Genomic DNA, 25,660 nt, shown 5'->3' on the forward strand with positions numbered 1-25,660 from the left:
CTTCTCAAGCAGGGGTCCCCAACCCCCCGGCTGTGGACTGGTACCGGTCCGTGACCTTCACCTACTCCTCATTTAAAAACCCCCATGGGGGGCAGGGATGGGGTGTGGGCATGGGGGCAGCCTGGGGCAGCCAAAACCCCAGCACCCCCACCCTCACCTGTCCGTGAAAAAATTGTCTTCCACAAAACTGGTCCCTGGTGCCAAAAAGGTTGAGGGCCACTGCTCTTGCGGATGCCCGTGGAAGACTGCACAACTGAATGCTATATGAGCAACTGAATGCTATATATACTTTCATAATTGTTGAATTGCTTGGTGAGGTTGTTGGTTGTCCGGAGGCTGGTTTTCGCGGAAAGCCTTGTGCTTTGGATTTCTCTGTCCACCTGGGGATTGGCAGCCCTATTGGGAAGGCAAAGGCGAAAAGAGAGCTGAAGTGCTCAAAGTGAGGGCAGAAGTTCTTCAGTACAGATAGAGTGTGGCCATTTGATTTGGGCCTCTCCGTAGACCTTCAGGTATCTGAACCTTACTCTGATTGGTTTTGGGGTAGGAAAACGTAGGAGGGCTTTTGTTGGTGGAACAGGCACTCTGATGCAAATGTAATGAGGTAAAAAAATATTGTAAAGCTGGGAAGTCACCTGAAACTGGGCTTCTCCATGTCTTTCCCAGAGGTGCCCTGATTTTATCTGTGTAAATAATGGAATTCTGTTCTTTTTTTTTGACAAATGTTTTCTTCAGTGTTCTACTACATGAAGAAAATCTAAAAATCACATCCGGCTCAAAAGCTATTTTCTACTTGCGATAGACCTTGCGCATACTTTGAACATTGGAAAGAACTGGGTTCTTCTGTTCTTAAACAGAGAAAGATCTTTACTCTGAGTGTAGAAATAAATGTTATATGTGTGGTTCCATGATCCTTCCCCGCTCCGAATTTTTTTTTAAAAAAATAATAGAATGCTGTCATTTAAAGGGGGCAACTGATGTGGAGGAGAGGGTCTGTTTAACTCTCTCCACTTGCTCTGCTTCTAGGACCACTAGCCTCTGCCCAAGTTATTTCTGTCCTCTAGGTGGGGTTCAGGAATACAGGACCTGTGAGATTTTTTCCCAAGGGGAAACAGAAGGCCAAGAAAAGGTTAGGTCAGGGGTGTCAAACTCCTTTGTTACGAGGGCCGAATCTGACATAAATGAGTCCGTGTTGGGCCGAGCCATGTCAGGTTGGGCCAGGCCATGTGTGTACCTATACAGATTTAGGATGAGGTAGCAGAGATATAAACTTTAGAAAGGACACAGACAAACACAAAGATTTTTTAAAAACCCTTAAAATATCCTTAAAACATTAGTCTTAAAACTGCTTTCTTTGTAGTTCTCCCATGGGATCCAGGGAACTGGACAAGGGAAGCTCTGGCTCTTTCCTTCCTTCCCCAGGGGACCAGGAGGGGGAGGAGCCTCAGCCAACAGAAGTAAGAGAGGCTTGGTTCAGTAGCTCTGCTGTGCAATTGAGAGAGCCTGGCAAAGCAAGCTGTGATACTGAGGGAAGCGAGAGAGAGGGAGAAGGAAGCAAATGACAGCCAGTTGCTTGGGGGCCTGATAGGAGCTCTCCGAGGGCCTGTTTTGACCCCTGGGCCACATGTTTGACACCTCTGGGTTAGATAGTTCCCCGCCCCTTCGCTGTTTGGGCTCTTCCTTTGAATCACAACCAGGGAGGCAGCCTTCTTTTAAAACAGGGGTGGCCAACGGTAGCTCTCCAGATGTTTTTTTGCCTACAACTCCCATCAGCCCCAGCCATTGGCCATGCTGGCTGGGGCTGATGGGATTTGTAGGCAAAAAAACATCTGGAGAGCTACGGTTGGCCACCCCTGTTTTAAATGATCCAGACAAAGTGGGAAAGAAATAACCCAACATGTGGTTGTACTGTAAGAAATGCTTTTACTAAAGCACGGACTCTTCTGTTGCTCCTAAGTATTTTACCCTGGATTTATCGCATTTTAAGATTGCGGTTCTATGGGACGTCCTTCTGAGTAAGCGTGCGTAGTGCGGTATAGCATGCTCCGTTCACAAGTAAGAATGCCAGAGTATTTATGTTGTCCTTTATTGTATGCCTGAATATCTGTTCTATTTTTTTTTTATCAGTGCTTTTGTTTTGCCTCTGGGCTATTTAGCATCTCCGACACCCATTAATGCCTTCTGCCGCTCGTTTTCCTGCATCCAAAAATGACACGCCCCAGTGACTTGATTCCTTTTACTGAACCGAGTAGCGATTTAAAAATTTCAAGGATGCTTTGAGCCACACTGTCCTCTTCAGAGATGAACAAGGAGGCCTGTGGCCCCTTAATGACTAGCCATTTTTTTTTTATTCCAGCACAAGCATTCACAGACTGCAGCCCACTTCTTCGGATGTAATGAGTGAATCTTCGCTATGCGGGCATTTTATATTGGGAGTATGACCCAGCCCCCCCCCAAAAAAGATGACCCCCCCCCAAAAAAAGATGATGATGAAAAAGATTCAAGGGGGCTATGAAATGCAGATAGGACAGGATGGAACGTTAATTCTGTAAAGCTCTCTTCTTTTGGGATTGATTTTCAGAGGAAAATTAAAATTATTTTATGCTGTTTATTTATTCTTTTGAATACTTTTATGCTGCTGAGAGCCAGTTTGGTGTAGTGGTTAAGTGCGTGGACTCTTATCTGGGAGAACCGGGTTTGATTCCCCACTCCTCCACTTGCACCTGCTGGAATGGCCTTGAGTCAGCCAGAGCTCTGGCAGAGGTTGTCCTTGAAAGGGCAGCTGCTGTGAAAGCCCTCTCAGCCCCACCCACCTCACAGGGTGTCTGTTGTGGGGGGAGAAGACATAGGAGATTGTAAGCTGCTCTGAGTCTCTGATTCAGGGAGAAGGGCGGGGTATAAATCTGCAATTCTTCTTCTTCTTCTTCTTCTTCTTCTTCTTCTTCTTCTTCTTCTTCTTCTTCTTCTTCTTCTTCTTCTTCTTCTTCTTCTTCTTCTTCTTCTTCTCCTTCTCCTTCTCCTTCTCCTTCTCCTCCTTCTCCTCCTTCTCCTCCTTCTCCTCCTTCTCCTTCTCCTTCTCCTTCTCCTTCTCCTTCTCCTCCTCCTCCTCCTCCTCTTCCGGAACACAAAATGCTCAAAGCAGCTTACCAACCTTAAAGTCTCAGACGATCAAAGATAAGAGTCTAAACTTACATTGTCATGCACCTTCAGTTCATTAGAAGAAAGAAAGAAGATTGTAAGAGATCGTGGCAGTAGACTGAAGCATGCTAGTATCATTGAACGCAGACTCAGCTTGCTAGCCACCAGATTGCAAGTTCATTATCATGAGCCGGATATTCAGTCCAAACGGGCTTGAACTCTCTTATATCTTAGACCGGGGTGGCCAAATTAGCTTAACGTAAGAGCCGCATAAGAATAAATATCAAATTAGTTGTAGGTTTTCTGGGCTGTCAGATGTTTGAGAGCCACAAGACGTGAGCATCGGGTGTTGGAGGGAAGGAAGGCAGGAAGATGGAGGAGGAGGGAGAGGTGGAAAGAAAGCCATGTTAAATGCATTTAAATGCATTCTTCTTTAATGCATGGCTTGGCTTGAAGAAACGATTTAAAGAGAGAAATGCCTTCTCCAAGCCAGCCCAACATGGTGGTGGGGGCTTTGAGAGACACCATAATACGTGTGAAAGAGCTGCTGAGCTGCAGTTTGGCTACCCCTTTCTTCCTGAGTTCGATCCCCAACGGAAGCTGGGTTTTCAGGTAGCCGGCTCAAGGTTGACTCAGCCTTCCGTCCTTCCGAGGTCGGTCAAATGAGTCCCCAGCTTGCTGGGGGGAAAGCGTAGATGACTGGGGAAGGCAGTGGCAAACCACCCCGAAAAAGTCTGCCGTGAAAACGTTGTGAAAGCAATGTCACCCCGGAGTCGGAAACGACTGGTGCTTGTACAGGGGACCTTTCCTTTACCTTCTTAGACCTTTCCTTTACCTTTCCTAGACCTTCTTAGATTGCCCCATGGGCAATCATCATTTGAACTTCTCTCACTGCCTTTTGGAGGAGCTTCATATCTGCTGGATCCCTTCATTGGCCATCACTCACACACTTATTTTGATTCATTCTGCTTCTTAATTTTAACCAATACTCATTGGAGTTTTCCCAGTCTTGACAACATAATACCCTGCTCAGAACTCAGTAGAGCTCCAAAAGAGGAGCCCTCCTGTTTAACATTTTCCTTTCTAAAGTGTTCTTGGTGGGCAGGAGCTTTCTGGTGGGTCTTGATAGGTGATAATGAGTGAGGTAATAAAGTTCTCCTGTCATACATTTCGCTCTTGATGCGCTGTATCGGGGAGAGTGGGTAAGATCAATTATCTCCTTCTTCGAAGATGACTGGGGCCCTTGACCTGGAGAGTCCAGGCAAGCCTGATCTCACCAGAACTCGGAAGCTAAGCAGGCGAGCACGTGTATGGGAGACCTCCTTGGAATACCAGAGCTTGGAGACAGGGGCAGGATTTAATCAGCCACCCCTCTGAATGTCCTCCAGGCCCCCAGTAGGTGTCGATCACCAAAGGTCGCCAGGACTTCCAGGTGCACACGCACTCACATACGCATATAAAATACGAAAATATCCAAAAAGAAGATGATGATGATGAAGTTGACGAAGAAGTTGATGATGAAGAATTGCAGATTTATACCCCGCTTTTCTCTCTGAATCAGAGACTCAGAGCGGCTCACCATCTCTCATATCTTCTTCCCCCACATCAGACACCCTGTGAGGTGGGTGGGGCTGAGAGAACTCTCACAGCAGCTGCCCTTTCAAAAACAACTCTTGTGAGAGCTATGGCTGACCCAAGACCATTCCAGCAGCTGCAAGTGGAGGAGTAGGGGAATCAAACCCAGTTCTCCCAGATAAGAGAGCTATGGCTGACCCAAGACCATTCCAGCAGCTGCAAGTGGAGGAGTGGGGAATCAAACCCGGTTCTCCCAGATGAGAGTCCACACACTTCACCACTACACCAAACTGGCTCTCTGATGAAGAAGGTTATGACGACTGGGGAACTTTGATAATTTCCTTATCACAGTTATCATGGACCAAGTTCAGTCCTATGATTCCCTTCTGTCAAGACTTCCTCCCATAGAGGATTTATGCCAAAAGAAGATTTGAGGTGGGGAGGGTCACAGGATCTGATAGCAGAATCAAGATGTAGAATAACCCATTATAAATAGGTCTAACTTGAAAGTTATGCATCCCGCATCTTGGAGCCAGTGTGGTGTAGTGGTTAAGTGTGCGGACTCTTTATCTGGGACAACCAGGTTTGATTCCCCACTCCTCCACTTGCAGCTGCTGGAATGGCCTTGGGTCAGCCATAGCTATTGCAGGAGTTATCCTTGAAAGGAAGCTTCTGTGAGAACTCTCTCAGCCCCACCCACCTCACAGGGTGTCTGTTGCGGGGGGTGGGGAAGGTAAAGGCGATTGTAAGCCTCTCTGAGATTCAAAGTATAGGACGGGGTATAAATCCAATATCATCTTCCTCCTCCTCCTCTTTCTCTGCAGTGTGATTTTTGTGTGTGTGTGACATCACATCATGGCCCTGAACATCTGTTCTATCCCTTCCCTATTTAATTACACTACTTAGAGCCAAAATGTGATCTGAGAAAACACATGCTGAAGCCTTTCTTGAACTGCTCGGTGCCTGCCAGGGAGTGTGGGACTTTGAGATTCCTGTTCTTAAAAAAAAAGTCTCCTCTGTACTTAGTAGATGCACATTTGCAAGAGTTCTAGCCTAACCTCCCCTCTAGAATGTTTGTCTGCTCTTTCCAGGCTTTTGTTTGGGGAGGGGGAAATGCTTGGGAGCATTCATGTAATCTTCTCCAGCGGAACTATGTGCAATGTCATATTTTTAAAGCTCCCCCCCCCCCCCCCACCGAATGCAATCTTAGGGGACTGCTGTTTGAAAGGGAAGACTAACGTGACCGGAAGAGAGTCTTCCCTTGTTATATCCCTGGAAATCCGAGGCATACCTTTTTGTCCCCACTGGGGGAAGAACTACTCTTGTATAGCATCCAAAACCTGCATCAGTCCTTGGGCATTTTCCATAGGAGATGCTTGAACGGAAGGTTTTCTTTGGCAGTGGCTCACTGGGAGCTGAGGACATCGCAGCAAACCATGTTGAGCTAAATGGACCAATAATCTGATTCCGTATAGGTCCAAACTCAAGGGTCGTTTTCGCACTCACCTTAATCAGCAGCGACGACCCTCTTCACCGCGCAGGATCTGCGCGGATTTCGCACTAATTGCCACGGAGCACCCAGAAGAGCCGGAAAGTCCCGGCGCTTTTGGGGGCCAAACGGAAACCGCCAAAAACCAGTTTCCGTTTGCGCCGCAAAAGCGCCGGGACTTTCCGGCTCTTCTGGGTGCTCCGCGGCAATTAGTGCGAAATCCGCGCAGATCCTGCGCGGTGAAGAGGGTCGTCGCTGCTGATTAAGGTGAGTGCGAAAATGACCAAGGTGTCTCTGGGTTTGCCCCTGGGGACACACCGCCATTTTGTAGAGGGAATTCCACTGGAGAACTCCTTTCAGTGGTGCCTCTCCATAAAACAATAAAACCCTAAATACAGACAATACTGGGTGGGGAACGGAAGCCTTCTGGTATTCTCTTTGGTGGTGTCTGCTGGCCACTCCATTATTTCCTATGGAGAATGATTCCCATAGGGTAAAATGGAGAATTGATTCACGGGTATCTGGGGCTCTGGGGGGGGAGCTGTCTTGAGGTAGAGGCATCAAAATTTCAGCATAACATCTGATGCCTCTTCTCAAAGCACCCTCCAAGTTTCAAAAGGATTGGACCGGGGGTCCAATTCTGTGAGTCCCAAAAGAAGGTGCCCGCCCCTATCCTTCATTATTTCCAATGGAGGGAAGGCATTTTAAAAGTGTGCGGTCCCTTTAAATGTGATACCCAGAACTCCCTTTGGAGTTTAGTTGCGCTTTTCACAACCTTGCTCCTGGCCCCACCCCAAATGTCTCCTGGCCCCACCCCCAGTGTCTCCTGGCTCCACCCCCAATGTCTCCTGGCCCCAGCCCAATGTCTCCTGGCCCCACCCCCAATGTCTCCTGGCTCCACCCCAATGCCTCCTGGCTCCACCCCCAATGCCTCCTGGCTCCACCCCAATGTCTCCTGGCCCCACCCCCAATGTCTCCTGGCTCCACCCCCAATGCCTCCTGGCCCCACCCCAATGTCTCCTGGCCCCACCCCAATGTCTCCTGGCTCCACCCCCAATGTCTCCTGGCCCCACCTCCAATGTCTCCTGGCTCCACTCCCGAAGTCCCCAGATGTTTTTTGAATTGGACCCGGCAGCCCTATTTTAACTTGAGCAAAGAGATGGCAGGCACCCCAGCGTGGATGTGGAAACGGCTCCTTTTAAAAGTTTGTCACGTGAACTGAGGGTTTGAAACTTGCTCATTCCCTGCAGTACAGAATCAGGCCCCTGTGGCACAGCTAAAAGGAGTTCTCAGATGGGAACTTCGTCTACAAAAGGGCAAACTCAAAAGGACACCTGTCTCATCTGCTTTGGCCCTAAGATACGTTCAGCAGTGTTGTATATTTATCTGATTTCTGGCAGGGAAACTGGCTGAGAGAAAAGGGTCGAAACGAGTCCCCTTTAAACAGCAAAGCCCTTTTTTGTCCAAAGAAAGAACAAATAAATGTTGGATCGCAGGAATATACGTAATGTGTCGTTTTGCCCAGCAAATGTGCAGCTACATGATGTGACTGTTCTGTTTGAGTGTTTTTGCTCTTTGTTCTGCTCCTTTGTTTGCTACCTCAGATACTTCCTTCTCCTTTCCCAGCTGCAACCAGCCGTTGCCTTGTCCTCTGTATTGGGGGCAAGTGGGGAAATTCTTAAATCAGATTGCGAATAATCTCACGTGGGTAAACCTGAATATCCTGCGTGCAAGAGTGGAATTCTAGCAGGAGCTTCTCTGCATATTAGGCCACACCCCCTGATGTAGCCAATCCTCCAAGAGCTTACAAGGCTCTTTTTTGTAAACTCTTGGAGGATTGGCTACATCAGGGGTGTGTGCCCTAATATGCCAAGGAGCTCCTGCTAGAATTCCACCCCTGCCTTTGTGACAGTTCCATTCGTTTACAGAACGCCATGTCTCCATAACTGTGTATTTTAACCCGGGTCCCTGTGTTAAAATACAAGCCTAATCATGAACTCACAGTTCAGACGTGAACTCCCGGCTCAGTTCAGACAAAGTACCTAACTGCGGTTAGCATTCGCTGTGCTTTGTAGCCTGAACGTTGGTTCAAGCCCTCATACATGTGGATAAATTTTGATTTACCTTTGTCCCCTGGTGTGAATGCAAAGGGAGATGGAAGGGAGATTGGCTTGTTGCTCTGTGTAATATAGTGGGTTCCCTGCAATGAAGAGACGCTGTTGCCGTGATCATAGCTCTTTTAGTAAGTACAGCACGGTAGTGGCTGAACTCTGAGACTGAAGAACGGGGCCAGCTATATACACTTCAAGGTTCCCGTGCAAGGACACCATTGGACCATTCAAACCAGCAGGGGGCCCGTGATTGGAGCAGGGCGGAGGGGATTTGGAGCCTACTGGCCATTGTTCCTGAGTCCCCAAACTCCGTCATGCAGGCTCCAATGAGCCAGGCAGGAACGCATTTAATTATACACAACCTTAGTCCACAAATACAACATTTTGAAGCAGAGGTTGGAGAGGTACGGGAATTTTCTTAATCATATGCGATGCAGACACCACGTACGGTTAAGGCAAACGTCCCTGTCAGATTATTCTTCTAATTCTAGGGGAGCCATCATGTTAGTCATAAGAACATAAGAGAAGCCGTGTTGGCTCAGGCCAATGGCCCATCCAGTCCAACACTCCGTGTCACATAAGAACATAAGAGAAGCCCTGTTGGATCAGGCCAATGGCCCATCCAGTCCAACGCTCTGTGTCACATAAGAACATAAGAGAAGCCATGTTGGATCAGGCCAATGGCCCATCCAGTCCAACGCTCTGTGTCACATAAGAACATAAGAGAAGCCATGTTGGATCAGGCCAATGGCCCATCCAGTCCAACACTCTGTGTCACATAAGAACATAAGAGAAGTCATGTTGGATCAGACCAATGGCCCATCCAGTCCAACACTCTGTGTCACACAGTGGCCAAAAAATGTATGTGAAATACTTCCTTTTATCCATTTTAACCTGACTGCTCAGTCTTTTGCATCAAGAGAAGAGCGAGAATATGCTTTTGTTAATCAGCACTCACTTCACCTGCAGCCAGGGAACACTCCAATGAATCTAGCACAGGATTCACCAATGTGTTGCTATGGGTACATTTTGCCCACTGCTGACACCTTTCCTGATGCCCACGCCACCAGATTTTTTTTTTTAGAAAGTCAGGTGGTGCTTCTGATTGGCCATTGGCTGTGCAAACCAGTTGCTTTGACAGCGACTTCAGTCCTACAAGGATTGTCACTGTATGACTGAGGATAAGCTCTGGGTATTCAAAGAAGTATTTTTGAACATTCATTTTAAAATGCATCCTGTTTGACAGAGCTTCTCAGGCAGCTTTTTTCCTGAAATGTTCAAGTGTCACTATTATAGAATCATAGAATCATAGAGTTGGAAGGGATCTCCAGGGTCATCTAGTCCAACCCCCTGCACAATGCAGGAAACTCACAAATACCTCCCTCTAAATTCACAGGATCTTCATGCATGACTTCACTTCCTGCGATTTTTGTGGTTGGCTCTGCCTCTTCTGGCAGCCATTTTGTGATTACTTCCACCATCCAGTGTCAGAATTCCAAAAGTGCCCACAGGCTCAAAAAGTTTGAGGACCCCTGCTCTAATGAAATGCACAGTAACTCGAAAATTTATGCTGGAATACATTTTGTTAGTCTTTCAGCTCCCACGGCATCCCTTTTTATTTTCCTTCAAATCCTCCAGCCAGTTCTTAGCCAGTTTACATATTCTGACATAACCATTAGTCATGTCTATGCAGTACCTCTAGGAGCTCATGAGATGGCCTTAGAACATTTGTTTCATCTGAGGTAATTTCACCATCCACTAAACTTGAGTTTTGACCATTGAAAACAGAACAATGGTTAAAAAAAGAGAGAGAGGCAATGACAATTCAGACTATCTTGCTCTATTATTTCTCTGTCTAGACATCAAATTAATATTTATATAATAACTGGTTTTTTTCCTTCCTTTTTCCCCCCTCTTGCTGCCCGAAGGCCTGAGCTACAAAGTCTCAGTGGGATTTGGGAGTAGGTTTTTCTTGACATGTGTATTTTTAGTAACTAATCTTAGCGGTGCATTAAATATTGTCACCGCATGTAAATAAATGGAAATGTTATCTGAATGTTTTTGCTCTATCTGTCAGATTAAAATGTTGAGCCGGGTAAGTTAAGATAGCCACAAGAGAAATGTGTTAAAAAATCCTTCTTAATTGGGGAGAATGGTAATAAGGGAGAATGTGAAATCATTCTTGATTTAATAGTTGTAAGTTGTGCACAATGTGGCTTGATTTTATTTATTTATTTATTTAGAGCAGCAGTCAGTCAGGATATTTTGTTCCCTCTGACTTGTTGGTTTTGATTGGGGTTAGCACGTAGAGCGCTTACTTGTGTTTTATTTCTAGGCCACTTTGGCCTGTTTTTTCCCCCATCAATTCACAGCTGACTTCCAGACCAATTCCCCACTAGGCTTGCTCCAGCGTTGGGGCTGGTTTTCCCCCTGACGCTTCCACCTGTGACTTGCCCCGCCTCTTTCCTGTGGCAAGCAGAAACCAGCTTTCAGAGGATCTTGCTTGCCACGGGAAAGAGGCAGGGCAAGTCACAGCTGCATGGCAACTTGTGCGAAATCAGATGGACGCGTAGGGGGGAAGAGAGCTCCCATACTGGAACAAGCTTAGTGAAGAATCAGTCACTGTGATCCAGTAGGGCAGGAGTGTCAAACTCATTTGCTATGAGGGCCAGATTTGACATAAATGAAACCTTCTCGAGCCAGGCTATGCACGTCATAAAATGTAATGCCAGATAATGGAGATATAAACTTTATAAAGGACACAGACAAACACAGTTATTTTTTTTTAAACAAAACCTTAAAATAAAACATGCTTAAAGTATTAGCACTCTTGCAATATTGTGATCAGTATCAAAGCAAGCTCTCCCTGCCCCCCCCACTTCCTCCCCAAGAAAGGAGCCTCAGTCAATTGAGGAAACAGAGGCTTTGCTCTGTAGCTTCTGTGCAATTGAGAAACCCTGGCAAAGCAAGCTGCGGGACAGAAAGAAGCAAGAGAGAGGGAGAAGGAAACAGACTTGCTCACGGGCCTGATAGGAGCCCTCCAGAGACCTGATCCATCCCCTGGGCCGCATGTTTGACACCCCTGCAGGGTTTTCAAGGCAAGAGACACTCAGAGGTGGTTTGCTATTGCCTTCCTCTGCATCCTGACCATGGTATTTATGAATTCATGAAGCTGCCTTATACAGGTCCATCAAGGACAGTCCTCTCTACTCAGATTGGAAGCAGCTCTCCAGGGTTTCAGGCAGAGGTCTGAGACCCTGGAGAACTGCTTCCTGTCTGACCGTGATGGACCAAAGGTGGTCTCCCATCCCAGTACTTAACCGAGGCCAATCCTGCTTAGTTTTCAAGATTCAATGGGATCGGGCTAGCCTGGCTATCCAGATCATACTCCAAAAGCAAGTACGGTCATAGACATTAAATAGAGAATGTAGATCATTGACCTAACTCAGAGCTTTTTTTTGTAGCAGGAACTCCTTTGCATATTAGGCCACAACCCTGTTATGTAGCCAATCCTCCATGAGCTTACAGGGCTCTTAGTACAGGGCCTAGTGTAAGCTCTTGGAGGCAGGGCCGGATCTAGGGGGGGGGGCAGATGGGGGGGTGCTTACCCCAGGCACCGATGGAGGGTATGGAGTCCATTGTATTCCGTGGGACAATAAGATATTTTGCCCCCCCCCTCAAAAAACATGTAGATCCGATCCTGTTTGGAGGATTGGCTACATCAGGGCGTGTGTGGCCTAATATGCAAAGGAGTTCCTGCTACAAAAAAAGTCCTGCCTAAACTAGTTTAATAGTAATGCCACCTTTCCAAAGACCCCCAAGTTTTGTCATAATGAGGGGTCAGAGGAGGGTGATAAGGACCCTCTGCGAGTGCAGTTCTTTGTTGTGACGGAAGCCACGACAGTTATATAAATCCAGCCTCAGTTTATTATTTAGATATGCCATTATAGCAGCCTTGCGTGTTATTCTTGCTGTAAGGCTTAGGGTTGCCAAGTCCAATTCAAGAAATATCTGGGGACTTTGGGGGTGGAGCCAGGAGACATTGGGGCGGAGCCAGGAGCAAGGGTGTGACAACCATAATTGAACTTGGCCATCACATTTAAAGGAGTTCTGGCCATCACATTTAAAGGGACCACACATCTTTTAAATCCCTTCCCTCCATAGGAAATAATGAAGGATAGGGACACCTTCTTTTGGGGCTCATAGAATTGGACCCCCTGGTCCAATCTTTTTGAAACTTGGAGGGTATTTTGGGGGAAGGTCCTGGATGCTATGCTGCAAATCTGGTGCCTCAATCTCAAAAAATAGCCCTCCCCCAGAGCCCCAGATACCCGCAGATCAATTCTCCATTATTTCCTATGAGAATAAGTCTCCATAGGGAATAATAGAATTCTCTCCCTTCCCCCCATTTTCTCTCTCTCTCTCTCACTCACACACACCCTTAACTGTCTCTGGTGCCTCCACAACGAGGTCTGCAAAGTACAGGGGCTAGGCTGCTCTTTTACACCCACTTGTCCGAGAGGAAAGCAAAACGGAGGGGCTGCACTCTCACGAGGTCTGCTGTTGCTAACCCTTCTCCATGAAGTACTTCCTGCTCCATTTTAAAGGCACACACACATTTTAAAACTGGACCTGTTTGCAGGTCCTGCCCAAGATATAGAGGTACAGGGTGGCTGTGGGGGAGGAGCTTCCCCCGCTGGCCAGCTGGCTAGGGGCAGGGGGAAGCCTGTAAAACCGGGGAATCCCCCGCTGGGACCTGGGCTTGGGAAGCCTTGTAAGGCTGTAAACACCAGTGATGTCTGCACAGCACTTTATCTGCACAGCACTTCCCAACATCAGAGTAACACTTGAGGATCACTTTTTCTACAGTGATGGTAGGATATGGGTACTTACTGTGAGGGTTGACTTCATCATTGCGCAGTGATATCACTTCCCTCAGGACCCGGATGGGGGGGGGGATGCTCTAGCACTCCTCCCCAGACTCTATGGAGTTTTCTGGGCAAGTGCTAGAGAGTCACCCCAGTGTGATGTCCATACTTCGGAGTCATTCCAGAAATGACGTCACTGCAGATTCCCCACCCCACCCCCAATTTGCCTGTATGCTTTCACCTGCTCACCAACCAGATGAGCATTGGTGGGCATTGGCAAAAACTACCAGGTGTTTGCCCACCATTAGTAGCCATCTGGTAAGCATAGGTACTCCCCAGTCCAACTTCCTACCCCACAACAGATACGCTGTGAGGCAGGTGGGGCTGGAGAGGGCTCTCCCAGCAGCTGCCCTTTCAAGGACAACTCCTACGAGAGCTATGGCTGACCCGAGGCCATTCCAGCAGGTGCAAGTGGAGGAGTGGGGAATCAAACCCGGTTCTCCCAGATAAGAGAGCTCTGGCTGACCCAAGGCCATTCCAGCAGCTGCAAGTGGAGGAGTGGGGAATCAAACCCGGTTCTCCCAGATAAGAGTCCGCACACCTAACCACTACACCAAACTGCACTAGAAGGGATGCATAATGCTTCAGAATACTTTACAACTAGAAACAGCAGAACAGCTTAAGGTTGCCAGGTCTGTGTTGGAAAATACTTGGAGACTTTGGGGTAGATCTGGGAGAGGGTGGGGTTTGGGAAGGGGAGGAGCCTCAGCATGGTACGATGCCATAGAGTCCACCCTCGAAAGCAGCCATTTTCTCCCGGGGAGCTGATCTCTGTCAGCTGGAGATCAGCTGTAAAAGCAGGAGATCTCTAGGCCCCACCTGGAGGCTGGCAACCCTAGCAGCTATTCTAAGGGTCTAGCTATATGTTACATGATAATGCTTATAACATATTAGCGATCCCCAACATGGCACCTGTGACCTTTGGGGTGGCCACTGATGTATTTGCTGGCATCCACTTGCTGGCTTTCCAAAGCAAAGCGCCAGTCCTGGTTTTCGTCCACCTCAGTGAAGCAGGAGGTACCCCAGAAGACCCAGTCATTGGAGAACGCTTGGCTTAAAATGTCCCAACATTTTGTCAATACCTCCCAGTGGCAGCCATTTTGTCCTAGGTCTTGCCTCTCTTTGGCAGCCATTTTGTGGTAGTGTCCACCCTCTTTTCTCAAGGCTGCAGAAGTTATGGACTCCTGTAACAGAGCCGCAGTATCACTTTGTTCAAAGGGGGAAATAGCAGCTTTGTCAGGGGGTAGTTTGGAGCAGGACAAGGAAGAAGAGGCTCTGAGTCCTTTTCCTGTTGGCTCTTGCCTTCTTCACCCGCTTTCCCCCTCCTTGCCCAGTTTCAGTCATGTTTTGAGTTACAAATACCTCTGGGGCTCTTTTTCCTAAGTTTTGTGTGGTTGGCTCCTCACAAAGCGAAGCTGTGGCCTGCTTGCTTGTTGGTCTCTGAAAACTTTTCTTCTTTTGACAGAAGCTTCCCTCCGTCCCTCCCTTTCCCCCTGCTTCTAACAAAATTTTCTTACGCCAAGGGAAATTTCTCTTGGTCAAACAGCATTTGATAGTGACAGGCCTGTAATTTCTGCCCGTTAGGAAATCCACACGGAATCTTCTCTCTTCCAGTGTGACGTTGTTTTAATTTGATTTTGATAGCAGCAACAAGGGGGAGCTGTTAGATATGAAGTCGGGAAAGGCTATGCTTTTTTTTTTAAAATGCCGCCACAGCCAAAAAGCCATTAGCAACGGCATTCTTGACTTCTCCTCAGCTAGCGCTTACAGAACCATTCTGATCAACAGGCCTGAAGATGCTTAATTGTTTCTCCACCAGAAGGCTTATGGCTATGCTTTCAAAAGTGACTCGTGAAGGTTTTTGAGCTTTCAAAAAGAGACATGCTGAAAGGAGTTGATTCCTCCCCCCCCCCCAGAGGCCAAATGCCAATATCTACTGAAAAAAAGGGCTCCTTAAGGATATCTGAAGCTACAAGCACAGCCTTTTAAATCTTGTGTCAGAAATCTTAGCGCATTGTGTTAAAAAGAGACAAAACCCAAATGCCCTATGTAATGAAGACGACTGCAGATTTATCCCCCGCCCTTCTCTCTGAATCAGAGTCTCAGAGCGGCTTACAATCTCCTTTATCTCCTTCCCCCACAACAGACACCCTGTGAGGTAGGTGGGACTGAGAGGGTTCTCACACCAGCTGCTCTTTCAAGGAAAACTCCTGCAAGAGCTGTGGCTGACCCAAGGCCATTCCAGCAGCTGCAAGTGGAGGAGTGGGGAATCAAACCCGGTTCCCTCAGATAAGAGTCTGTGCATTTAACCACTACACCAAACAGGTAGTCTATATATAATTCTACAGTTCTTTCTCATTATTTGGATGCTGGATGTAAGGGAATGGACTGCGGTTTTCCCTGTAGTTCCATGATTTAAAAATCTTCATAGTGATTCTAAAAGATAGCCTGGCATCATTATTATCAAAAGCTGGGGTGGTGTAGTGGTTAAGAGCGGCAGACTCTAATCCAGAAAACTGGGTTGATTTCCCCACTCGTCCTCCATGTGGAGCCTGCTAGGTGACCTTGGGCTAGTCAAAGTTCTCTCCAAACTCAGCCCCACCTACCTCACAAGGTGGGGAGAGGAAGGGAATGTGAGTGTAAGCTGCTCTGAGACTCCTTGAAGTAGAGAAAACCAGAGTATAAAACCCTTTTTCTTATTGTTTCTGTATCACAGTTGGTGGGAGGAGGTGAAGAGACTGTAGCTTGCCTAAAACAACCCACTGGTTTCGTAGGTCTTGAAATTCCTCATCTATGCTCATATCTCTATGCTCCACAGGTAGCTTCACTTTGCTAATAATGTTTGTTTATTGGGGTGTCCCTTGTCAGTCAAGTGGATTTTTGTAATTCCTGATGTCTAGAATCTTATTCTAGATCAGGGATGGTCAAACTTGATGCAAGAGCCACACAGAATAAACATCAGATTTTTGAGAGCCGCAAGACAGGAAGGAAGGAAGGAAGGAAGGAAGGAAGGAAGGAAGGAAGGAAGGAAGGAAGGAAGGAAAATAGATGGGGAGGGGAGGAAGGTAAAGATGGAAAGAAAGCAATTTTAACTTTAAAGAGACAAATGTCTTCTCCAAGCTGGTTGATGGGGCAGGGGGGGGGGCTTCAAGAGGCACAGTTTGGCCACCCCTGTTCTAGATAGTTATGGTCTACTTAGAGCCTCTTCAGATATTGTTGGTTGTGCTCACTGGCTTCCTAATTTGAGAATGAAATAGAACGTTGGCGTTTCTGCCAACTGAATTATTTTATAGTCAAATTGACCACACAAAATTTCTGTCTCTGGAATATCGGATGCCTTTAAAATGAAACTGGAACGTACATTGGAAGAAGATCTGAGTCTGAATCCAGACTTGATCCAATTCGCTATTTTGTGGCCTCAGCAGGAGGGCTTGGCTACGCAGGCAAAACACAGGCAGTGAAGAGCCCATGGTGGGTCTTTCTCAGGATACAGGGAATTAAAGCATTATCTACATTAATGTTACACATTAGCCTGAAAATGTTTGTTTCATTTTGGTCCAGTGGCAATAGAGTACATCTGGCCACATAATTTTCTTGTGCCAAATGAGGAAACCAGATGTGTCGGTACAAAATGTACTCTTTGGGTTACGACTGTCATACATTTTGGCTCGTAGTCTAACCCCGTTGCCTCGCAGTGCTGTAGAGAATAGCCAATGATGTACTCTTGCCTGTTTGAAATGTCACGTTAGAGAATGTTCCGGGCACGTGCCAATGAGTTAATTATTTCTGTATCCTCCTGAATTGCAGGTGGCAAGGATACGATCACATTCAGCGACACTGCTCTTCCAGTCATCCATAGGTCTCAGTCGCCCTTGTTAACTTTCACCGAGAAGCCCCAAGAGAAGAAAGAAGGTAAACAGCTGGGGTCATGGGGAGATGTAAGTTGGTTCCTCACTTAGGCCATATGCTGGAGACCAGTAGCTCCCAACCATTTTGGCACCAGGGACCAGTTTCATGGAAGATGATTTTTCCATGGACCGGTGTGTGTGTGTGTGGGGGGGGGTGATGGTGCTGGGGTTTTTGCCACCCCAGACTGGCCCCCGCCTATGCCCCATCCCTCCCTCCATGGGGGTCCTTGGGGGGGGGGGGGAGACTGGGGCTGCTTCATTTATCGGTGAATTCAGAAGCACTGCAGGGGATCAGCTCAGATCAGGCAGCAGCAGGTGGGGTTCTTGCATCTGCCCCCCCCCCGCCCCCACTGTTTTCCTGATCCAATTGGGTGTTATTTGCTTACACATGCCTTTTCAGGTGTGAAAATGAGGCAGGGGGAGAAGTAAGACCTTCTCATTTCCCAGCACCATGGTCCCAATCGGCTCGCTGCGGTGCTTCTAAATTGAGCTGGAGAACTTGCCTTTCTGCAAGCAGTAGATGTAACCAGTGTTCCCTCTAAGATGAGTTAGTGGGAGCTAGCTCACAGTTTTTTAGCCTTGAGCTCACACATTTTTGTCCTAGCTCAGCAAAATGGCCCCAGAGCAAACCAATCTCTGCAGTAGCTCAGAGCTTTACTGCTGGTAGCTTGTGAAATAGAATTTTTGCTCACAAGAGCTTAAAGGGAGTATTGGACGTAACTTGTAGTTTGGAGCCATGTCCCTGATGATTGCTAATTGGCTATCTGTAGCAAATTTCCTCAGGGAGAATATTCTGAGGGGGCTCTCCCAGCAGCTGCCCTTTCAGCTCCCGCGAGAGCTACGGCTGACCCAAGGCCATTCCAGCAGCTGCAAGTGGAGGAGTGGGGAATCAAACCCGGTTCTCCCAGATGAGAGAGCTCTGGCTGACCCAAGGCCATTCCAGCAGGTGCAAGTGGAGGAGTGGGGAATCAAACCCGGTTCTCCCAGATGAGAGAGCTCTGGCTGACCCAAGGCCATTTCAGCAGGTGCAAGTGGGGGAGTGGGGAATCAAACCCGGTTCTCCCAGATGAGAGAGCTCTGGCTGACCCAAGGCCATGCCAGCAGCTGCAAGTGGAGGAGTGGGGAATCAAACCCGGTTCTCCCAGATAAGAGAGCTCTGGCTGACCCAAGGCCATTCCAGCAGCTGCAAGTGGAGGAGTGGGGAATCAAACCCGGCTCTCCCAGATAAGAGAGCTCTGGCTGACCCAAGGCCATTCCAGCAGCTGCAAGTGGAGGAGTGGGGAATCAAACCCGGTTCTCCCAGATAAGAGTCCGCGCACTTCACCACTGCACCAGACTGACTGAGGAAGTGTCTGCGGAAGCATGCCGGCACACGGAAGCTCATGCCTTGAATCAATTTTTGTTGGTCTTAGAGGTGCCACTGGACTCAAACTTTGTTCTACTGCTTCAAACCAAACCATAGCTGCCCACCTGGGTCTCTCTGGGTAAATGAGGGATGGTGGCTCAGTGGTAGAGTATCTGCTTGGTAAGCAGAAGGTCCCAGGTTCAATCCCTGGCATCTCCAACTAAAAAGGATCCAAGCAAATAGGTGTGAAAAACCTCAGCTTAAGACCCTGGAGAGCCCATGAATGGGGCTGTGGCTCAGTGGTAGAGCATCTGCTTGGGAAGCAGAAGGTCCCAGGTTCAATCCCTGGCATCTCCAAAAGAGGGTCCAGGCAAATAGGTGTGAAAAACCTCCTCTTGAGACCCTGGAGAGCCGCTGCCAGTCTGAGAAGTCAATACTGACTTTGATGGACCAAGGGTCTGATTCAGTAGAAGGCAGCTTCATATGTTCATATTAGGGGAGGGACGGTGGCTCAGTGGTAGAGCATCTGCTTGGGAAGCAGAAGGTCCCAGGTTCAATCCCTGGCATCTCCAAAAAAGGGTCCAGGCAAATAGGTGTGAAAAACCTCTGCTTGAGACCCTGGAGAGCCGCTGCCAGTCTGAGAAGACAATACTGACTTTGATGGACCAAGGGTCTGATTCAGTAGAAGGCAGCTTCATATGTTCATATTAGGGGAGGGACGGTGGCTCAGTGGTAGAGCATCTGCTTGGGAAGCAGAAGGTCCCAGGTTCAATCCTTGGCATCTCCAAAAAAGGGTCCAGGCAAATAGGTGTGAAAAACCTCTGCTTGAGACCCTGGAGAGCCGCTGCCAGTCTGAGAAGACAATACTGACTTCGATGGACCGAGGGTCTGATTCAGTATAAGGCAGCTTCAGATGGTCATATGTTCAAATGTGAGTTATGGGGTGGATTGATTGGGATTTCTGGTGGGCAGGGCCGGCCCTTTCACTAGGAAAACTAGGCAATTACCTAGGGCGCCAGCTTTCTGGGGGCGCCAAATTGGGCACCCTGCGTGTGATTTGGTGACATCAGTACGGGGGGCACCAGAGATTAGCCTCGCCTAGGGTTTCAGACAGTCTAGGGCCGGCCCTGCCGGTGGAGCCAGTACCCCTCATTTTCACTCTGTGTGTGTGTGTGCGTGCATGCATGCGTGTGTGTATGCACAGGCACATCCCCGGGGTGGGGGGCGTATATTGATTATAATGGTAAAGATAGTCCCCTGTGCAAGCACCAGTTGTTTCCAACTCTGGGATGACATCGCATCACTTTTTACAGGGTGGTTTGTCCTTGCCTTCCCCAGTCATCTACAGTTTACCACCACCACCACCACCCCCCCTAGAGCTGGGTACTCATTTTCCCGACCTCGGAAGGATGGAAGGCTGAGTCAACCTTGAGCTGGGGAGACCAGCGTTCAGATCCCCACTTAGCCATGAGGCACACTTATGTGACCTTATATGGCCAGTTACACGCTTTCAGCCTAAGGTGTGAGGAAAAGAGAGAGGAGGAGGAGATGCATCCTTTCATACACAAATGAAATATTTACTCAGATTGTGCGAGTGAGGGAGTGCATGACATCTTTCCTCTCCTCTTGCAAAGGCCTCTTTCTTTGACTGTGGTTTAGACTGTTAAAGGTAAAGGTCGTCCCCTGTGCAAGCCCCAGTTGTTTCCAACTCTGTGATGACATCGCATCGCTTTTTACAGGGTGGTTTGTCCTTGCCTTCCCCAGTCATCTATAGTTTACCACCACCCCCAGCAAGCTGGGTACTCATTTTACCGACCTCGGAAGGATGGAAGGCTGAGTCAACCTTGAGCCAGCTACCTGAACCCAACTTCCGCCAGGATAGAACTCAGGTCGTAAGCAGAGAGTTCGGACTGCAGGACTACAGCTTTACCACTCTGTGCCACGGGGCTTCTATTATATTGTATTGACTATAAAATAATTTAAACGCAGATTGTTTAAAAACTCAGTATTGATGTTTGGCTTCCACTGCAAGTTGGGTACAAAGTTCACACCCTTTTGATTCTTCCTATTGACTTCTCATTCTGACGGTTGTGATGCATGGCAAAGCCTTTGTACTGGTTCTTCGCGGTTAATTAGACTGTGGTTTTTTTCCCCCTTCGGTTCTTTTCTTTTCTTTTTTTAATGTTATCACATTATTGTCAGATAAAAATCTGACTGCAAGGTTGATTTGGTTCCATGAACTTGGTCAGCTGATTTTCTTTTCTCCCCCTCATCCAAAATCAGCATAGTTTGAAGAAGCCCATTAAGCATTCCGGTCGTAAAATATTGCAGGCAGACTAACCTCAGTCATCTAACAAGACTCTGGGGACAATCAGTCTGTCAAATTAACAAGTAAGCAAACCCCTCTCTCCGTACCTTACTACTGTCACGGAGTCTGTACTGAAAGTCCATCACTTCTCCTGGATACATTTAGATCAGCTTTAATCAAGGCTGTGCTTATATACAGGTCTCGAATTCAGCAGGAGCTCACAGGAGCACAGCTCCTGAACCTTTCTGAGAGTTCCCCCTCTTCCTTCCCACCTACCTTGTCCATGGAATAGAAGGTGCAGCTGCATAACAATCCCTGGATTAGGAGAGTGAGCAGCCAGCCAGCCACCAGGGGCTTTGCCACACCCCCAGCGGCCCTTGTTAACCCCTGGAGAAGCCCGCACCACCCTTTCTCCACTTCTTATGTGATTTTGGGCAGTGGGTTGCTTGCTGGCCCTTTGACTGGGGAGGGGTGGCCAAGGAGAGCCCCAGGTGAACAACACCTGCTTGGGCTGGCTGGATTTCTAGCGAGCCCAAGCGGGCCTCGCTCACCAGGGGCTCTCCTTTCTTGCGTCGGATTGCTTTTGGCTGGTGGGGGCATATCCTAATGAGTTATGCTAATGAGCTCCACCACCTATTTTTCTGCAAAATGACCCCTGCTTTTGTGTGTGTGTGTGTGTGTGTGTGTGTATATATATATATATATATTAGATAAAAATATGGAGCAGAGGTCCATCAGTGGCTATTAGCCACAGTGTGTGTGTGTGTGTGTATATATATATATATTTGGCCGCTGTGTGACACAGAATGTTGGACTGGATGGGCCATTGGCCTGATCTAACATGGCTTCTCTTATGTTCTTATGTTCTTATATATATACACACACACACACACACACACACTCACACAGACATACACACAGAATCAAATTTTGTATTTAAAACATATAAGTTTCTTATCCAAAATCTTAAAAAGTTGCTGTTGATGATGATGATATTGGATTTATATCCTGCCCTCCACCCCAAATCTCAGAGTCTCGTAGCATCTCACAATCTCCTTTATCTCCCTCCCCCACAACAGACACCCTGTGAGGCAGGTGGGGCTGAGAGAGCTCTCCCAGAAGCTGCCCTTTCGAGGACAACTCTGCCAGAGCTATGGCTGACCCAAGGCCATTCCAGCAGGTGTAAGTGGAGAAGTGGGGAATCAAACCCGGTTCTCCCAGATAAGAGAGCTCTGGCTGACCCAAGGCCATTCCAGCAGGTGCAAGTGGGGAATCAAACCCGGTTCTCCCAGATAAGAAAGCTATGGCTGACCCAAGGCCATTCCAGCAGGTGCAAGTGGAGAAGTGGGGAATCAAACCCAGTTCTCCCAGATAAGAGAGCTCTGGCTGACCCAAGGCCATTCCAGCAGGTGCAAGTGGAGAAGTGGGGAATCAAACCCGGTTCTCCCAGATAAGAGAGCTCTGGCTGACCCAAGGCCATTCCAGCAGGTGCAAGTGGAGAAGTGGGGAATCAAACCCAGTTCTCCCAGATAAGAGAGCTCTGGCTGACCCAAGGCCATTCCAGCAGGTGCAAGTGGAGAAGTGGGGAATCAAACCCGGTTCTCCCAGATAAGAGAGCTCTGGCTGACCCAAGGCCATTCCAGCAGCTGCAAGTGGAAGAGTGGGGAATCAAACCTGGTTCTCCCAGATAAGAGAGCTCTGGCTGACCCAAGGCCATTCCAGCAGGTGCAAGTGGAGAAGTGGGGAATCAAACCCGGTTCTCCCAGATAAGAGAGCTCTGGCTGACCCAAGGCCATTCCAGCAGCTGCAAGTGGAGGAGTGGGGAATCAAACCCGGTTCTCCCAGATAAGAGAGCTCTGGCTGACCCAAGGCCATTCCAGCAGGTGCAAGTGGAGAAGTGGGGAATCAAACCCGGTTCTCCCAGATAAGAGAGCTCTGGCTGACCCAAGGCCATTCCAGCAGGTGCAAGTGGAGAAGTGGGGAATCAAACCCGGTTCTCCCAGATAAGAGAGCTCTGGCTGACCCAAGGCCATTCCAGCAGCTGCAAGTGGAAGAGTGGGGAATCAAACCTGGTTCTCCCAGATAAGAGAGCTCTGGCTGACCCAAGGCCATTCCAGCAGGTGTAAGTGGAGAAGTGGGGAATCAAACCCGGTTCTCCCAGATAAGAGTCCACACACTTAACCACTACACCAAACTGGCTGTTGCTTTTCCTGCATATTCAAGCTACTCATTTTGCATCCTGCATTTGAGACCCAATAGCTGTAAATATTGGCACCATAGTGTGATGGGAGAGATTGTAGATAGGTGGAGAATGCATAAAGATACATCCAGCCAAATTTTTCAGTTACCCTCCTTGCTTCAAAGCAGTAGACAAGTGCACTTTTAAGACCAACTATGTTTTATTCAGAATGTAAGCTTTCGTACAAAAGCTTACATTCTGAATAAAACTTAGTTGGTCTTAAAGGTGCGCTTGTCTACTGCTTTGTTCTATTGCTTCAGAGCAACACGGCTGCCCGCTTGGATGTACCTCCTTGCTTCATTCGCCATCCCACATGGCTTTTGGCCCTGCAGATCCCATGATCCTCCCAGCATAGCCTTTTTAGTGGCCACCACTTCCTCCCTTTCTCATCAGTAGAAAAACCGGCAGGCCCAACCTCTGAAGAAGGGGAAGCTCACTAACTTTACACGGCCGATTCAACTGCTGGGATTTCCAGTGAAAGGATTGTCGGTGTTGAAAAAGACAGAGAAAGACTTCTATCTAAGACCCCTAAGAGGCGCCAGTCAGCAGAGGCGGCCCTGCCACGAGGCAAATGAGGTACTTGCCTAGGGTGCCGGACTGGGGGGGGCACCAAATTGGGCCCTCCCATGCCTCCCGGCCCGGCGCCATCCGCCACACTGCCCTCCTCTGTGGTGCCTGCAGCCATGCGGGCAGCAGGGCAGGCGCCACAGAGGAGGAGGGCAATAGGCAGTAACTTTTATTGGCATGATATCGAACATGACACGGAAGCAGTCCGTCGATCAAACGGCAATTTGCAAATACAAGAAGTGCCTTCGGGATGCTAAATATAGAAATTTTGCAACCGTTTCGATTACCAATTGGTTCCGAGTTGACAACAGGAAGGCAATTTTGTATTTGTCGGGCTTCACTGTTTGCTCACTCAGACAGGGGTCAATGAGTATGGAGCGCAGGTCAGAGTAAAAAGGACAGTTTAGGAGCGTACGTTGAGAAGTTTCTCTCTGGATGTGCACGGTCTGTTAGCAAAGGGAGTTTTATGGAATCTTCCAAGAAGTACCGCAGATGGTAGCACATTGAATCGAATAGGCTCTGCGTTGCCAGGGGGGCCGTTAGGCAGGTGAGATATTCAGCCCTATACCCAGGAGGTAAAAAACCCAGGGAAGGGTGCCCAACTGGTTCGAGGCCTCTGGGATGCTTTCTGAGCCCTCCTCCATCCTCCTCCAGCTTGGCCTGCGGCTGGGACGGAAGGGTGCGAGTGGAGGGGGGGGAGGGACGGAAGGGTGCGAGTGGAGCGGGCACCCTAGGGCTGCTCCAGCCAGTCAGATAAGGTGGTACAGTGTCAAACTGACCCAATGTCTGACTTGGTATATTGTGGCTTAATATAGGGCACAATCCAGTCCACTTTAAACATTTTTTTTTCTTTCTAGTGGGAAAGCGGAACACATGGATCTTTAAAAGTTCTTAGCCTGGCCGGTTCATCCAGAGCTAACTGTCGTGGAAGAGTTTGTAGGTAGAAAATGGATCATGCAGCGAGACCAGCTTGTCCGCTCGGCTCTCCCATTAAAATAAAAAATGCTCAGTACTGGCTGGATTGTGCTCATTACGAAGCTGTCTTCTACTGAGCCAGGCTTCTGGTCCGCGGAGTGCAGATGCGCGCTCTGCATTTCCATTTCCCCCATAGTAGCTAATTGCACAGGAAGAGCCTGCTAATAAGCCGGGGGGGGGGGAGCTGGGGGGCTGTGTTGATGCTGCAGCTCAGCAGCAATGAGAGAGGGCAAAAAACCCACCAGATTCATTATCTGGTACAGAATTCAGCTTCCTGGGAATCTCAGCAGCTTCAGGCATCTGGACTTGTTAAAAGGACAGGATGTAGGGTTCCCAAGTCCCCCACTGGCTCAAGAAGTGACGTCATCACACTGGTGACATCGCCGGCCATTCTAGGCGTTTCCGTATTGTACCATAGAGTTTTCCCTCCCAGATCGCTAGATCGTCCGGGAAAACCATAAGAGTTTTCCCGGAAATGCCTAGAGCGGCCAGTGAGCAACGTCTCCAGTGCAATGATGTCACTTCCGGGTGACGTCATCGTGATGGCGAGTTGGGAACATCCAGGGCAGGAGAGCCGCCTCCCGGCCTGGGGGCTTGGGAGGCCTAACAGGAAGTCTAAAGAAAAGCAAATACCAGTTCAGAAGAGGGGGGGGATGGTACTGTTCTCATGAGACTGTTGCACTTGTAGTGCAGATCAGGGGTTGAATTCTAGCAGGAGCTGCTTTGCATATTAGGCCAAACACCCTGATGTAGCCAATCCACCAAGAGCTTACAAGGCTCTTTTTGTAAGCTCTTGGAGGATTGGCTACACCAGGGGTCTGTGGCCTAATACGCAAAGGAGCTCCTGCTAGAATTCCACCCCGTTGCAGATGCATGGTCAAAATTGTTGGAAAGCACCTTTTGCTGCAAAGTGCCCCGCAGTGTGGAAAGCTAGAATTTTCCTCCTGAGGTTGGCTAACTCTCTAACTTTGGAATGGTCTTGTCAGGGCTTGGGAGCTAAGCAGGGTCAGCCACAAACAGTACATGGATGGGAGACTACCATGGAGGACTAAGCAAGAAGGCAGTGGCAAATCTGCTCAT

At 48.4% G+C, this 25,660-nt stretch overlaps 1 protein-coding gene and 1 non-coding gene across 3 annotated transcripts in view; both read left to right on the forward strand.

Moving 5' to 3' along the window:
* The window catches only part of CCDC149 (coiled-coil domain containing 149), a 113,600-nt gene that overhangs the window by 84,366 nt on the left and 3,574 nt on the right, over positions 1 to 25,660 (forward strand). Inside the window, exons 11-12 of one of the 2 annotated variants that reach the window (XM_060246220.1) lie at positions 10,239 to 10,271; positions 17,046 to 17,150. In XM_060246220.1, the coding sequence (XP_060102203.1) occupies positions 10,239 to 10,271; positions 17,046 to 17,150 (138 nt within the window). The remainder of the gene's footprint in view (positions 1 to 10,238; positions 10,272 to 17,045; positions 17,151 to 25,660) is intronic. The other variant, XM_060246221.1, reaches the window with a different exon arrangement.
* TRNAP-GGG (transfer RNA proline (anticodon GGG)) lies at positions 18,777 to 18,848 on the forward strand. Its single transcript has one exon. It is a non-coding gene; the product is annotated as a tRNA-Pro (tRNA).

This window comes from Heteronotia binoei, chromosome 9, assembly GCF_032191835.1.
Source record: "Heteronotia binoei isolate CCM8104 ecotype False Entrance Well chromosome 9, APGP_CSIRO_Hbin_v1, whole genome shotgun sequence".
NCBI classification, from domain to species: Eukaryota; Metazoa; Chordata; class Lepidosauria; order Squamata; family Gekkonidae; genus Heteronotia; species Heteronotia binoei.